At 31.4% G+C, this 17,364-nt stretch overlaps 3 protein-coding genes across 4 annotated transcripts; 1 reads left to right on the top strand and 2 right to left on the bottom strand.

Moving 5' to 3' along the window:
• The first annotated feature begins 207 nt into the window (after positions 1-207).
• LOC114370467 (probable carboxylesterase 6) lies at positions 208-1,496 on the top strand. Its single transcript, XM_028327828.1, has one exon. The coding sequence runs from the start codon at positions 279-281 to the stop codon at positions 1,326-1,328; it is 1,050 nt and encodes a 349-aa protein (XP_028183629.1). The 5' UTR covers positions 208-278; the 3' UTR covers positions 1,329-1,496.
• Positions 1,497-6,189: 4,693 nt separating this feature from the next.
• On the bottom strand, positions 6,190-11,977 carry LOC114371203 (serine/threonine-protein phosphatase 2A 65 kDa regulatory subunit A beta isoform-like). 2 transcript variants are annotated; one of them, XM_028328646.1, is made up of 13 exons: positions 11,738-11,977; positions 10,817-11,230; positions 10,161-10,407; positions 9,901-10,013; positions 9,167-9,246; positions 8,764-8,905; positions 8,545-8,625; positions 7,763-7,867; positions 7,368-7,550; positions 7,182-7,274; positions 6,866-7,005; positions 6,706-6,772; positions 6,190-6,624 (listed from the first exon to the last, which is right to left on the bottom strand). In XM_028328646.1, exons 2-13 carry the CDS (start codon positions 11,201-11,203, stop codon positions 6,505-6,507), a joined length of 1,758 nt encoding a protein of 585 aa, XP_028184447.1. In that variant the 5' UTR covers positions 11,204-11,230; positions 11,738-11,977; the 3' UTR covers positions 6,190-6,504. The 2 variants fall into 2 exon arrangements, with proteins under 2 accessions (XP_028184447.1, XP_028184448.1); XM_028328647.1 differs by having other exon boundaries at positions 10,817-11,227.
• A 1,310-nt stretch (positions 11,978-13,287) lies between these two features.
• LOC114370947 (aluminum-activated malate transporter 4-like) lies at positions 13,288-16,870 on the bottom strand. The gene is made up of 6 exons (XM_028328351.1): positions 16,322-16,870; positions 15,812-15,952; positions 15,444-15,713; positions 15,041-15,177; positions 14,819-14,965; positions 13,288-14,358 (listed from the first exon to the last, which is right to left on the bottom strand). The coding sequence occupies exons 1-6, from the start codon at positions 16,698-16,700 to the stop codon at positions 13,747-13,749; spliced, it is 1,686 nt and encodes a 561-aa protein (XP_028184152.1). The 5' UTR covers positions 16,701-16,870; the 3' UTR covers positions 13,288-13,746.
• Between the last annotated feature and the right edge of the window lie 494 nt (positions 16,871-17,364).

Raw genomic sequence — 17,364 nt, 5'->3', positions numbered from 1 at the left:
AGAACGACGCTGTCCCTTTTTTAGGTTGATGCTTCCCAATTAGGCAGTGAAAGAAAGAAAAGAAAGCGATGAGTTATTTGAGAATTGTGATGACCCTCCACATGTGAATTCACGTGGAAACGTGTGTCGAATTGTGCAACTTCCCACGTGGAATGAAAAGATTGATTCATCCTTTTTCCACTCACTTCCCGTGTATATAAGCAAACCATACAAGGCTGCAAAACCAGCCACCATTCCTCAAATTCTTTGGTTTGTTTCTTGTTTCAGCCTCTTCTTACATGACAAGAAAAATAATGGCTACTCTCACCTCAAATCTAAACCTTAGGCCACAACAATACACTGTTCCCAAAGACTATCCACCACATGGTTCTGTAGTTGAGGAAATACAAGGCCTTATTAGAGTACACAAAGATGGATACGTGGAACGACCGCAAGTTGTTCCATGTGTCACTGCTAGTACAATGAGTCCAGAACTAAATGTGACATCTCGTGACATGGTCATCGACAGTGTCACAAACATATGGGCACGTTTTTATGTTCCAATTTCCCAACACAAAAAAATGCCTTTGCTCGTTTTTTTTCACGGTGGAGGATTCTGTGTTGGATCAGCAGCATGGAGTTGCTACCATGATTTCCTTGCAAGGCTATCTACCAAAGTTGGGTGTGTGATTATGTCAGTGAACTATCGATTGGCCCCAGAGAACCCTCTTCCAGCACCCTATGATGATGGATTAAAGGCCATCATGTGGCTACATCAACAACACAACAACAAGGGTAGTGGTACTGAATGGTGGACTTCAAAGTGCAACTTCTCTAGTGTTTTCTTAGGTGGGGACAGTGCTGGTGCTAACATAGCCTACAACGTTGCCACTAGGCTATGTGCATGTGATGGTGCGGCTTTAACTTTAAGACCCATGAATTTGAAGGGTCTTATTTTGATACAACCTTTTTTTGGTGGGGAAGTGAGAACAGATTCCGAGAAAGGCATGGCTCAATCACCTGGTTCTGCTTTGAACTTGGCAGCTTCTGATAGTTATTGGCGCTTGGCGTTACCGTGTGGTGCGAAACGTGACCATCCATGGTGCAACCCTTTGGTGAAGTTGGAGGAGTTGAAGCTCATGCGTACCTTGGTGTGCATCTCGGAGATGGACATATTGAAGGATAGGAACTTGGAGTTTTGTGATGCTTTGGTCAGAGCAGGGAAAAGGGTTGAGTATGGGGTGTTTAGAGGTGTTGGACATGCGTTTCAGATTCTGAGCAAGTCTCAGGTAGCAAAGAGTAGAACCAAGGAAATGATGGCTCGTGTTAAGTCCTTCATGGCTCTCTGATTCTCTGTTAATTTTATACTCTTCTTGCTTGCTTCGTGAATCTCTCGTGTATATAAAATTAAAATTAACTCAAAACTGGTTATTGTAAATTGCTAAATCTTCAAGGAAATGAGAAGGTATGTACGTGTTATACTGTTAATGCAATAGAAAGAGTAAATTATCATTTTATTCGTTGAAAATGTACAATTTTGCTGTTACATTAGTTTCTAAAATAAAGTCTAAATAAGTACTACTTTAAAAGTGTAATTCATTAATTACATTAGTCCAAAATTAAAAATAAAATATATATGGCAATTTAAGTAATAATATCCACGTATATTTAGAGATTGAAATAACAATAAATAGTGAAGTTAAAAACTTAGATAAAACAATTAGAAATTTTAGAAATTTATTTTTTAAAAAAATAATTTCAGCAATAAATACGAAAACACATTACACAGAATAATAGTAGCTTACTAAAAAAAATCTCAAAGGTATGAGAGCCTGATTAAATGCATGGATGAGATTGTATATACACAGTTGCCCTGAATTTAATTCTTGAGTGGATACACACTCATTTTTGCATAGGCTTTCTCCCTTTAAAATAGCCATATCCATATATAATTATGTCCACTGAAAAATTGCAATCGAAATTTGTATCACGATTATTTAATTAAATCAATGGTCAATAAAAAATCGTTAATTGTTTTGTACCGGTGGTTTGTTTAAAGAGAAGTTTTTGAGTTTTCAAAAAGAAATTGAGAATGTTTATTTCTCATGTTTTATTAATTAAAAGTAATGCATTTTCCAAAAAAAATATTGCTTTCCGAATTTTTTTTAACCTATCTCACAAAATTATTCTCATAAGATAAAAATCTAACTTTTTTAAGATAGGAAAAAGATTTTAATGCTGAAAAATACTATATTATTCTTATTATTTAATGTGTAAAAAGTGAAAGAAAGAAAAAAATATGTATATAACATGACATAAATATTTAAATAAAAAATATGTAAATAAATAGGGATAACTTTGCTATTGTATCCATTTAAACTTTGTCTTATTATTGTCTTCCAAATTGAAAAAAAAAGGAGGATATTTGAATGGGCCTCACTATTTTTTTCCTTTTTCCCCCTATTTTCTTGTATATTAAATAAGGAAAAACTTTGTGATAAATTTGTGTTATTCGGCTTTAATATCATTTCAATGTTACTGTGTTAGAAGTCGTCTGCTATTACTTTTTTTTTTTTACTTTAAAGTTGTAAATTTTATTTTTTATATATATTTATGATTTTGAAGTCATAAATGTCTTTTTTTTTTTTACTTTTTTACGTTAATTTTTTTATAAAAATGTAAGTATTTTTTTAAGTTAATTTTTTTAAAAAATGGCAAATATTTTTTTATTTAATTATTTAATAAATATTTTTTAACTTTTTTAGTTTTATTTAATATTTTGTATAAATTTTTTATATGACTTTATTTAATATTTTCTATATTTTTTTATTTAATATAATTTTCATATTTAATATTTTATATATTTTTTATCCTAATATAAATGAATTTAATATTAACAATAGATAATAATTTAGTAATACAAGTTATTGTTAAAATAAAAATAACATAATACATCAATATAAAATAAACAATACATATTAAAGAAAAACATAATACATTAATTTAGTAACAACTAATATTATTTTTATATTTTTTTAATTTATATTATTCATTTTATATTAATGTATTATGTTATTTTTATTTTAACAACAACTTATATTACTAAATTATTATCTATTGTTAATATTAAATTCATTTATAGAATAAAATTTATATTTTTTAATGTATTATAAGTTAATATTAGTGACAAAATATTTTAATATTTTCATTTAAATTTTAGTCAATTCATATTAATGTATTATGTTATCTTTTTATGTTTCTCTTTATTCTTTTTAAATTTACGTATTTTTATTATTTTTTCATTTAAAAATAAATAAAATTCTTTAATATTAGCAAAAAAATATTAAATATAAAAATATATCAAATAAAATAATATCAAAAAATATATAAAAAATATTAAATAAAACTATATAAAAAATATATACAAAATATTAAATAAAACTATAAAAAATAAAAATAAGAATAAAAAACATTTATTTATTTAATAACTAAATAAAAAATGATTTACAATTTTTTTTTATAAAAAATTAACTTTAAAAAGGTATATACAATTATTTTAAAAAATTAACATAAAAAAATAAATATATTTACAACTTCAGTCATAAATTTGAAAAAAAAAACATTGACAATTTCATGATCTCTAATATATATATATATATATATATATATATATATATATATATTCCCCTCACACTCACAGTGCTTATGGAGCCTCTAATCTTAGTAGTAAATTTGATCTCAAAACATTTACTATAGTCAGAAGAATGTGAGTTTTTTATGCCTGAAATATAAAAAAAATTAAAAAATTATTCAAATAATACACCTTTATTTTTATTTATCCAAATTATACATTTTATTGTGCTTAGTGAGAGATTTCTCTCTTGCACAGTTTTGTTTTCTTTAATATAATTTTCGCATGAGTTAAAAAATCAATTTCTAGGAACCGATTTGTTAACTTTTTTTTTTTTTTTTTTTTGGCGTTTCAAAATCAATTTTCTAGGAATTGATCTCTTTCAGGTATCTTTTTTTCCGCATGAGTTAATAGATTGGTTTCATGAACCGATTTCTTAACAATTGTATGACAGAGATATTTTTTTCTAGACTGGATTTCTATTTCTGAAAAAAATATTTCAATCTTTCTATAAAAATAATTAAAATTATTTTGTTTTTAATAAAATTTGTATTCAATTCTCAATTTATATTTATGAGATTAAATTATTATTCAATCGATAAAACATCAAATATGAACGAAATAGCACAAAAAAATCACCTCCATAAAATTTTTAAAGGAATTAACTAATTCCTATAACTAATTTTTTTAAAAAAATATATAAATCATAAAATGGAAATTTAAAAGGAAATAAAAAAATTCTTTAAAAAATATTTTTAAAACAAAATAAATAAATATATAATTGAAAAAAAATGTCACATTAAAAAATGGATTCCTGAGAAAAACTGATTTGTCAATGTAAAAAAAACAAGTGAAGGTAAGAAATTGGTTTGAGGGGACTGATTTCTCATCATGAATATTCTTCAACTTGTATTATTTATGTAATTTTTTTTTGTATTTATGGGACAAAAAAAAGTCAAAATCAAATTATATAATTGAATAATTAAAATAACTAATTGATTGTCATAAAAAATTATTATATATATATATATAAAGAGATTCTTATAAATATAATTAAATAACCTTACCTAGTTAATATTTATGATGATATAAACACAAATTTAAATTCTTCTTGTCATATTTGATAGGACAGATCCATTCCCTCCTGCCACCCTAATCTAAAACTTGTTAATAATTTAGATTTTAGAATGACATTTTCCATTTTAGATTAATGCTTTCCAAGTAGGTAGGGAAAGCCATGAATTCTAAAAAATTGGAGACACATTTGAGAATTCAGATAGCTCTCCAAATTGGAATTCACCTGGAATGTGTGACAACTTTCAGCCTTTCCCTCACTTACCCAATACTTTCTCACTTCAGAATAATTAAATTAATGGTTGATTGTAAATCATATATAGAAAATTCATGAACTGTTGATTACATTGAAAGTGAGTTACAAGTCGAAAGAATTGTACTTATAGTGCATGATTTAAGTTGAGACCCTATTATTGTCAAAAAGACTCTAGTTAATTATTAAGGAATTTTTTTTTCTTCTGAATTTTGATAAACTACTTTTTAAAGTTTTTAACATAATAAGTTGACATTTTATAGTAATTTTTAATACTTTATGATAGGTTTTTTTAATATTTTGTGATAGTTTTAAAATACAAATTCAAATAATTAAAAAATAAAAATTAATTTATGACAGCTAAAAATCATAACAAAGTATCAATTGATTGTCATATACTAAAAAGATACAATTTATCAAAATTTAGGAAAAAAAAATTATTTTAAATTTTAGAGACTAAAAAAAACACATTAAATTTAGAGATTAAATAACTAATTAAGTCTTGTTTCAAATTAGTTTTGATACCAAAAACCAATTTTTAAAATTTTTGAAACTAGTTTGACTAGAAAATATATTAATTTTTCCAATTAAATCATAATACTGGTTCAATTTGAATTTATATTTTTAAAATGTTGCAAAGTACTAAAAAATCACTATAAAATATTAAAAATGATAAAGTATTAATTTATTATGTCAAGAGAAAAAAATATCAAAATTTAAGGACTAAAGATATTTTTAAATTTCTAACACAAAAAAACACAAATCCTAAATTCAAGGACCAGTAATTAAGCCAATTGTTAATTATCACTCCCAACTTAAAAGACTAATCTCACAACTATACTTATAAAGATCTAATTAGGAAAAAGAAATCCTCGATAAAGATATGTTAGCACGTCTTAATTAATGCTTATAATATTAAATATTAACTAGTATCTTAGAATATTTAATATAAAAATATTTATCAAATTATTTTTACCCAGATGCTTTGCCTAAAAAAAAAAACTCTTTTACCAGTGATGTTTTGTTTTAAAATGTTTGGGCAAAACTATTTTATTTCATTTTAATTCGTTTTGGTAAAAATATTAAAAATGTATGAAATCATGTTAATTTTCACATGAGTATCTTGTTATACAAACACGACGATTAAAAATAGTATATGACAATGATGAAGCACAAATAATACATATCCCATAAATCTATCAATGCGAGCCAGTTCCCTGATTGAAATCAAAATGCAAGAGAAGGCTCGAGCTATTGTGACACTTTGGTGTTTTGGATAATGTTTGAAATATGCAATTCATTGCCTAGAAGAACATTACAACAAGGAACGAAGAATCTACGAAAACTACAATCAAGAAAAAACACATAATATACGGAAATTAGCATATAATGGGAACTAAATCACATCAATGGTCAATGACTAGTAGTTACTCACAAATAAATAACCATTCAGCTATAATTGAAAAGCACTAAACATAAATATGCAGTATTATTTATGGTAGTTGGAAATATTAGCATCTCTTCCGACGTCTTCAACCTAATTAATTGCGTGTGGAACCATTTCTGCCTAGCTAGACATCATGACATGATCAATTGCCTGCAGTGCTTGGTTGGAGAAAAATCGCACGTCAACATCGGGATCCTCACTGAGCTCAACCAGACATGGACGAATAGTCTTCTCCACCACCTGAATGACAATGATGTTCACAGTAAGAGTCTAAGACAAAGAAAGATGAACAGAAGATGGAAACATAAGAATGATACTTACAGACTGATCAACGATGGGGAAGATGGACTCTAATACCTTTGCCACATTGAACTTTATGTTGGGCACTCTAAAAGGGAGTAAATGGCAGCAATTAGGAACTTAAAGAAACTGTATGGAAATGATGGCATGTACCCGGCTTTCAAAAGGTAATACAAAGTACCTGTCTTTTGATGCAGCAACAACAACTGGTAACAAGTTTGAACAAGTGATTTCAGGGCCCATCACAGGAGCAAGCAGAGAGATAGCACGAAGAATAGTCATCCGATACAAATAGTGTGGGTTGTTGTTCATCTCCAAAACCTGTTCCACACATTCCATATAGATACTTCTGAAGTTACACTTGGGAGAATAGAAAAGGTAATAGCATATAGCAAACATATATTTCAAGACATGCACAAAAACCCACACAGACGAATTAATGTTGACATATGTTGGTGTATCATTTCGTTAATAATAAATTAAGTAAATAGATGAACCTGAGGAATTATGTGCTGCATAGCCCACTCAGGACCAAATTCTTCAGCAAGGCGTTTCAAGTTGTTAGCAGCTGCTTCACGAATTGAATGAACCTACAATAACTAAGGTGGTTAACAAAAACCGTCATGTGCAATATGCAGTTCCCAAAATGCACCCACACTAGCAAGGAAGTGTAGAGCACAAACCTTATCCTGTAACCACTGCATGCAAAGAGCACCAAGCTTGTCATCGAAAAAACTAACCCCCAATTGACTTGCCAATAAGGGTATATATTCTATAATTGCAAGCCGGACCCTCCAATGCCTATCCTCAGCAAGCTCAACAATGGCTGGTAACAAAGACTGAGATAACAGATCAATTCCTATAACCTGCAAAAATATATTGATTAAAATGTCTTCCAAAAGTTTTCTTTTGCTTTGTATTTTGTGAGTATCGGGTGGTATGCGGACATAAAGGCTTAAATATAAGCATCAGTTCTGCATGCTCGAATTAATTATATCAGCAGAGGAAAGGAGAAAAGGTTGCCAAAAGAAATCTAAAGCATTCTGAAAATTAAATTAACTACAGAAACTATAACAACCTGATTCACTTGATCAAGCTTGCTGATAATGTTTAGGCGCACGTCGGGAAATTCATCCTTCAAAAGGGAAAGGAAAATAGGAAGAAGCTGCTCAATTGTTGCTTCCTGCAATGAAGATAAGGTAGAACTGAGATTCACATTTACACCAAAAAACTACTGCTATCACAATTAGCCTAGAAAATAGATTTTGTGTACTATCTTTTATGAGAGAATGGAGACAGAAGGTACAAAATTCTTGGAAACTAGAGACAGGGGGAGAAAGGTTAAAAACTTGTGATACAAGATTAGTTGCATAATTAAAGTATCACAATCTAGTAAATTCAATATAAGTATTCATACCAGAAAAAGGCAAATGTCAGTTACCACAAAGTAACTGCACAAGCAGTCAAACATAAAACAGGCTAAATTAATCTGTTAGTTCCTGAATCATTTGGAAATTTTAAATCTCTATACTTTAGAAGTTTGTAATTAGGTCTTATATATCATTTTTATTAGGTTCTAACTAGGACTTGAAGCACAGGTACCTATTTGAAAATTCTTAAATAATTCAAGGACCCACTAAATAATTAAACCACAACCTTTACCTGATTCCTAAATTGTTTGAAACCTCTCAAATAGGTCCCCATACTTTGAACAGAACCCTAACAAAACCTTAGCCAGGGACCAATTACAAACTTTTAACGTACAAGGGCCCTCAAGCCCCAAACAACTTCATGATACAGATAATGTGTATTCCTGTCTAGAGAACAATAACTGCAGAAACTGATATCTGACACTTATACCTTTCCCAACACTGGAGCCATTCCCATTATTACTGAAGCCAAAGCAGACCGGACATGCTGAGAAGAATCTGATGACAATTCCTGCAAAAGTTGTTTCAAAGAACTTAAACCTGTAAATATAAATTTAGCATACTGAATTGACCAACCAAAACCAAGAAAAGCCTCTGTATATAATCAGTAATACTAATGTGTTATAATTTCTTTTCCAAAGATGTATACCTTCACACAAGAAAGAATATGCTGAATTGAAAGATCTGGATTTAAAATCCGGCAAAACTTGGTCACTTTTCCAGCAGCTGCTATGCGCACTTCAGCCTCATTATCTCGAAGCAACCGCACATAAGCAGGTACCAATTCCGTTCTTCATAAACAATAGTTAAGAAAAATAAATATATTGCTTAGGCTTCAGAGTTGGGCCTTAGTAATCATAAGAGATAATCAATACAAAAATCACATGATTAAGCATTATTAGCATATCATGAACGTCCAATACACCAGCTAGTGACCTGAGCTTATAAGTCATAATACAATATATTCACACAACATAGCACTATCATAGAAAGATATGCAGCATGTGCAATAATCAGCAAAATAATAGTAGTAATAATAATAATAATAATACCTGGTAGGTTCAGGGCCTACAGCTTCACAAAGCTCATACAATTGATTTGCAACCATGTAACGCACGCGCCAAGACTTATCCTATCCAGGATGAAATTAAATCACATAAATAAATAAAAAAGAATATTTGGTATGGTGCATATAACATTCTACAGACATATAAATGCAGGCAAACTAAATAGAGATTTAATTTTTTTTTTATTTTATAATTTTTGTCCACTCCTAAATGTACTGATAGGCCAATAACTAATGTGTATAGAAGAAGAAACCCCATAGGCCCAATGATGGCCTATGGAGGGAGGTATCCAGCTAGAGGGAATTAAAAAAAAATGTACTGATAGGCCAATAACTAATGTGTATAAAAGAAGAAAACCCCATAGGCCCATTGATGGCCTATGGAGGGAGGTATCCAGCTAGAGGGGAACAATTCAGTTGAGAAGGGAGAGGGAAATAACAGAGTGGAGACAGATGTCACTGGGGGAAAGAGTAATGCAGGTAATCATTTTGGAATGATGGAGAGTTGGTTATGAACCCTGGCTGACGGTAACAGAGGGTAAGGAATTATTTTGGAAAAGGTTGGCCAAGCCTGTTGGCTTGAGGGATGGTTCTTTCCTATCTTATGCTTTGTCATTTTTACTGTTTTATCATTCTGTTTTCCTATTCCAAATATCAGAAGCTAGTATATATCTGTGTGTGTGTGTATATATATATATATATCCAGTTCCTATCATGTACCTGGGAGAAGTTAACAATAACCGGGAGTATATGTGCAACACAATCTTGTGGCTCCAACAGCTTGCCAAGAGCAGCACAGCCCTCCACAGCCAACAATCTGACAGAATCTTGATCTGTTCCAAGATTACAACACATATTAAAAGAGGAAAGTACATTCAGGAGATTCTACAACACAATCACACAACCAATGTAAATATGCAATAGACAAAAATGACAGACACATTCCATCTACAAAGAACAAGAAATATGTATTCAATTACCATCTTGAGTAAGATCATCAAAAATTGACATGAGATCAGCCTTCAAATGAGCATATTCAACAGTTGCAGCAAATTTCCCAAGATTTGATGCAGCCGACCTTCTAACCATAGGCATGTCATCCTGACATAACTGACTGTATATTGATCTCAACTCTGTCTTTGATGTTTCTGGTGCGCTAGGGTATGCAATATGAAATAGTCCACATGCAGAGACTCGAGCAGTAAACCATTCACCTGCTGCCAATCTCTGAACAAAATAATCACAGCATGAATTGGACAGAATGTTCAATCAACTTAATCAATGGGAACTAGCAGGATACATACAACACACCATTAATGACAAACAAGCACTAATACATGTGTGATCACTTAGCATTTAGCAACAACAAAAATGTTATAAATTGCAGAGTCAAGTTTCAAGCACCACTCAAGTTAACCCAGATCCATTAACTAACCTCTATCTCATTAAGTACTAGGATGTTCAAGTAATAGAAAATTGTCAAATTCCAGGAAATAAAGTAAAATTAATATGATAATCAGAACCACATCAAGCCCCAAAACCATAAGTGAAAAGGAAAAAAATTATGTAACATTCATGGTGAATCTCACAAGTAATAATAAAATCATTTATATTGATGAAAAAAACGTTAGCTGACCTTCACCAACGGGATGTAATATTCAACCAAATCACTCTCCCTCATTTGAGATCCAATTCTACAAAGTGACTCCGCAGCTTTATCTCTCACACAGGTTTCCTCAACAGTGCAAAGTGTCTCCAGCGGTGGCAGCAACACACTAGCATGTTCCACTCCCCCAACATAAGGAATGAACACTCCCAACTCTTCTGCCATTGCAAGAAGTACTTCATCATCATCGTCATTATTTTCACTCAAAAATGGAATTAATTCTCGACGGGTTCGCTCCTCCCCAAGAGCACGCGCAATTGTTGATAGCCTGCGAATTGAGTTTAACCGCAGCTGGATGTCATCATTTTTCAACTCATCTATAAGCACTGCTATTGGATATAGTGGTTCGTCAGCCATAGAAATTTTGCTTGGTTCCCAATACTTCTGGCAGAATCAGCACATTAATCAAATCGTTAAAAGAACAAACACAACCACAATTCAAAAATTAATGAGAAAATAGAAGTACAATTATTAGTATACAAACGGCAAATACTACTAATTAACCACACCAGCATGAATTAAATGCATAAATCAGCTGAACTTGGAACTCCAATTTAATAAACTAATTTCATACACATTACTTAACTCACTTTTTTTCAGCTCTAGTTAAAGTAACGCATATAAAATCAAATCAAGAGTTTAACGACAGGAAAGTAGCAGCTAGTAGTTCAATTGTATGTGTAGTTTGCACGTGCGCGTACCAAACTATAGGATTCAGTTAAGTTTAATTACGGTTCCAACATTAAAAGACACGTATGCGACATCTAAAATACTTCAAGAGCTCACAAAACCAAACAATTGAAAATTCGACATCAAAATATTTAGTAGGAAAGTATCAAGAAAGAAAACCTGGAGTTTTAAATCCAGATAGGAAGGAGTAAAATACTGTACCGTGTCGCGCGAAAGTTTCGATAACTTTCGATTTCACGAGCCACCGAAACGAGAAGATGGAGAAATTGCGATCTCCTTCTAGTAAATCGTTGGATACAGATGAATACGGGTTTCAAAAACGCATTATTGCTAGCTTCTACGCATGGACACCGGAAACCCTAAGACCATTGAACAAGGAGGGAGAAGACGATAGAGGGAAACAATGTGATCACACACAGAAATGGCATTCGAATCACCTATTCTGCTCGAGTTTAACATTAAAACGCAGCGTTGAGCACTTTCACGCTTTTTTTTTTTTTCTTTTTTACCTTTTTCTAATCAGAATTATTTTTTAAAAATATTCCTCCCTCCCATTCTGTTTGAGGTGTTTAGCAAAAATTTGTTTAATTTTAATGAAATTTTACTATATCAAATATTGATTTTTTTATTATATTCTTAATTGTTTTTTGTGAAGTGATAAATAATAAAGAAGTTTTCAATAAGAGAATATCTAGATAATATAAAAGATAAAATATGTATTAATAAATTCATTAAATTGTATATTATTTTTTTATAAAATCTAAAATATTAATTATATTACTTGTGTCAAAACATCACACAAAATGAAACTGAAAATAACTAGCATAGGTTAGTTATATTCACTTTGGATCATAAGTGAAATAGTGCATGAAAAAATAGAAATGATAAAATTGTTATATTTTACAGAATATTTAAGTTGGTTTTTAGTTTCTTTTTTTTTTTATTTGATGTCAAAAGAGTTTGTTTGATTTTATAAATAACAGTACTTCATTAACAAATACTTTTTAGTAACTTATAATAATTTTAGATGTTACATCTTTTAAGATTCTAGCAAGTATATTTATATATTTCTTATAATACTTATTAGATTTGTGTTTCATCTTTTTAAGTGAGATAGATTTTATTATATTTTAAGATATTATAACCATTACACAAATCAACACAATAAAAGTATAATAGTAAATTGTAGAATATACATTATAAAAATATAATAATTGAAATTAAACAACATAATTATGTTGTTTAATCAATATTTAATTTAACTTAAATAATTTCTAACAATTTTTAATATCCAAGTTACTGAAATAAACTTTTAATTTTCATTTTAAATTTAATCTTGGAATTTATTACATTCAAGATTAGTCAAAATAAAATAACAACGTTAAAGCCTAAACTTGTTGCATAAAATGAATTGATTTATTTTTATATTAAAGTATAAACAATGTAATTAACATTAATTTTTTTACTAATCTTTTAACAATAAAAAATATATTATTTTCTTAAGTTTAATTTCCGTGCATTTTCACTGCAAAAGTTTCCAGTTAAAAATTATTCAATTAGAAATCATTTTTTTAAAATAAATTATTTTTATCATACTTAACGATATGGAGTATTCTCTCAAAAAAACAATATGGAGAATGAGAATGTAAAAAAGAAAAAGTATGCTATCATTGAATTTTGATCAAATTCTATTTTCCTTTATACTTCGTATACTTACATAAATTCTATATAATATTTGGTCGATCGGGAAAATTCATATATGACTTGGTTAGATGGATCCTTATCACAAGAGTTTGTTTAAATTCCCGTCCATGTTCTCGGCTTCATTTTGTCTTCCTGCAGAATCTTTCCTCATGCTCATGTTGAATCTTTGTAAATAGAAGCTCACGTTGCAGAACTATAGCAGATTGAAGAGACACCTTTACAAAGTAAAACAAATCATAGATGGTTGTTTAAATTATACAGAGTATATAAAGATGATAAGATATTTTGGACATTGTAAATTTGTAATTAAGTTTTAATCCTCCCACTTCTCCAGAGAGATTTTTTAATTTTCTTATAGAAGCCAAGAAAAAAGATTGCATCTTCAGCTTCAAATTTATTTTTAATAAATGAAACAAAATATTTCTGTTTGACATCTTTCACGACCTCCAATTTATAAACAAGGAGACTGTAGAGTAGAGTCTGTCCCAACAAGTTGCCACTAACTTCTAGCTACTTGAGCAAAGTTTGTTCAAGGGGTCTTTAAATTTGGCCTTCTCACTAAGATCTTGGAATTCATCCACAAGATTTTGAAGCCTCGCAACAAACTCGATTAAATTTGAAGCAAATGTTCCCAAAGACAAGGAACTTGCACTTTCATACACTTTGGATTCTGGCTCATTTACTATACCATCTGCGAAAAAAGAAAGATGTGACTTCCCAAGAAAGCTCTTGGACGCAGTCTGTGGAAGAAGATTGGATTCTGGCATAGAAGGCTCTATTCTTACACTAAGTTTTGGACCATCCCCTATTTCATCGAGGGAAGTGATCTCCGGTGGCTTGTTCCCATTGTCTTTAACATTAATCAAATTCTCAGGTTGTTCTTTTTCCTTATGCTCTCTTGCAGCTTCCCAGCTCTCATAATTCACTAGGAGAAATGACAATTGGTCAATCTTCATCTGCAATTGCTCAGCTGCCTCGTGAACATCTAAGAGAATGTCACCGGTGCTTAGTTTTTCCATTCTTTCCACTTTGCTTCCAAGTGTACGCAATACTTTAGCTCCTTCAATGCCAACCTTCTGAAGTTCATCATAGAAAACCAGCCTCTTTTCCGGAGGCGACTGTTACATAAACAACATATAAAGATTAAATAAATCATCATGTATGATAAGTTTGTGAACTTTTATATCAATTATCTTAAAAGTTATAGCAAGAAGATTTACGACTGATTGAAAATGCATGTAAACTCATGTAGGTAATCCACAATACAGTCAGATTTGTAATTATGTACCAGAAAAAATTGACATGTATTAATGACAAACAACAATCTAAACTAGCAACAATCATTTCATGGAAAGACATATGATCTTATATGTTGTTGGGAGCTAGCAGAGGATTGAAAGTAGAAAGGATAAATTAAGCAAACAATCATTGTGAAAGAACAATTCATAAAAATGGTAATGGGGCAAAAGTTCATACATGCACATGCAAATCCTATACAACACCCTAGAGCGAGAAGCCGAGAAGGTAGCATATAACAATAACAAAAATACAAATCAAAGAAGGAAAGGTTCCCTTCACCTGTATTTCTGAAAGTATGCATCCATGCATTGCCATGACCATGAAAGCACAATGCCTCAATGCTCCACTGACTTTGACGTAGCTTCTCCAAGGATAATTGAACATCTTGTATGGACCATGAGGTGGTTCCCATAATGCAAAGTCTACCTGCAAGAGCAAAAAACTTGTAAAATGTGGACACTATGGTTTTGCCATTTTAGCAAGTGTTTCAAAAATGGATACCAGAGTCTCCTCTTGAGTTGACGATTGCACTGCTGTTCTATAACCACGGTAAAGAGGGTCATCAGAGGCTTGATAAACAAGTATTTTGGATGGGATCCTCTCATATGCAACGCATTGTAGGTACCCATTTACACAACCTAAACAAAGTACCACAGGAACCAACAAATCTACCAAGTCAGCAACAAGAACAAGTTTCTAAGATCCTAATATATTTAAGAATTTAATTAAAATCCACTCACATAATTTACTTTTATCCTATTATTATCCAATTATAGATTTGTTATATAGAGTGATTTTAAATTAGTTAACGATGAAAAAGCTCATGAAAATTAAAACTAAATATTTAATGTTGTTTTCTAATTAATCAGGACCCACGTGACATGTGAGGAAAGTTGAGCAAAACCTTCTAAAGATGTGGCAACTCCTATGAAATTTTTCACCACCAATTTGTGTAGATCCTCCCCAGACCAAATGGGATAAATGCAAATATTCACAGACAAACTTACACCAGCACCAATGCCAATTAGAACCGATCTGTAAAAAGCTGTGCTGAAAAATTGCAACTCGGTTCTCCCAGACACTAACACAATGCAAAATGTCAACAAGAATACACGAAAGCCGTATTCATATTGCTTCATCGCAGGGTACAACTTCACGTAGCTCGCACAAAATCCTGCACACCACAACAACACAGTCATCAAACCCACGCACGACCTCATCATCATCAATCATGAGCGTTGCCTTGCCATCAATTAAAGAAAAATGCCTAACCAGCAATAAAAATTGAGACAACAATAATAAGCCCCTCAAAAGCTCGACCAACCAACACGGATAACTGTGCAATACCCAGAGCAAGCACTCCAGCAGAAATTGTTCCCAAAGCACGATTAAAACCTTTGTTAAGGGTTGCACCTATACTCCCACATCATCACCACAAAAAAAAGTTAACATTTTCATCAAGCAACATAATTAAAAAACCAAAAAAAGGGTCAAGAAGTTATTAAATATTCCCAAAATTTGACCATTTACCCCAACCAATTTTCACATATTAGGTGAAAGTTAATAAAACTAAATTAAAGAGATTGATTGAGACTATGGACACGGGCCTAACTATACAATAATTTGTTACAAAAAAGTCAAGAGATTATTGTATGGTCTGGGAGCACCACGTGTTCATGATCCTGGTGAATCTTTACATGACATCTAGTGGAGTTTTAAAATATATGAGAAAAAGTTAATAAATTTGGCTACATGTGGCGTAGAAATTAATCAAAATCATACCTATGCTGAATTCGAAAACAACGACAACAGTGAGGATTGCCCAGACAGAGTACTTGCTAAATTGTTCCTCCTCGATGTAAATGACAAGCGAGACAATGGCTAAGGATAAGCCAGCTTTGACAGCGAAGATAACTTTGCGTCGGTCAGAGCGACCCATCTCGTACAATTTGGAGGCAACGTCTCTGGACCAGTTGTGGAAGCTAATGACGCCATCAGAGAGCGCGTCGAGGAAGGAACGCTTGGGGGCGGCATTGTCGTCATCGTCAAAGTCTTTACAATCCTTCTTAGAGAGGAGCCTCTCTTTGCTTTTCTCCAAGAAACTGTGTCTGAATGACCCCACTCTCGCGGGCATTCTCTCTGATTGCTGCTGGTTATTCATTGCGAAGAAGGAGGGAATGATGGAGATGATGAGGCAAAGAGCATTTTTGGATGGAACAGTGGAACATAGTTGAAGGAGAGAATGAAGGGACTGTTGCCTCTTGCTGTGGCGAAGGAAGAGCACACGAACCCGCCAACTGACACCGTTTTCCGTTATTGTTATTTTTGGAAACAAACAATATCATCTTTTGAAATTGTCTTCAAATGTTTTTTTTATATTATTATTTCTCCATTCTTCATTTTTTTTAACCTCCTATTTTCGATAACTTATTTATAAACACTTAAAATTCTAACTGATACAAAAACTTTCAAATAGATCAATTAAAATTCACTGAAATAATCAACAAACAAACTTGAAGTCAAGTCACGAAATAAAAACTTTTTCATCCTTTTGGCTATTGAAGTCACGAGAAACTTACAGACTTTGTATAAAGGGAACTAGTGAAAGAACATAATTAAGTTCATGGTTGAAACAAAATGTTGAGGACCACAAAATCTGGGCTTGTATATGACTTTGGCGCACTATCTGACTTCACCACAAATGTCTAAAAGTAATTTAGCAGAGAGGCACAGATACGTTGATTGTTGAAAAGGATTACGCATTCACGAACTCCCTTGGTACCGTACCTTTTTATTGAAACCTCTTCTTAATTAGCATCCATACT

Source organism: Glycine soja, chromosome 10 (assembly GCF_004193775.1).
Source record: "Glycine soja cultivar W05 chromosome 10, ASM419377v2, whole genome shotgun sequence".
NCBI lineage: Eukaryota > Viridiplantae > Streptophyta > Magnoliopsida > Fabales > Fabaceae > Glycine > Glycine soja.
This window is presented reverse-complemented; position numbering and strand designations above follow the sequence as displayed.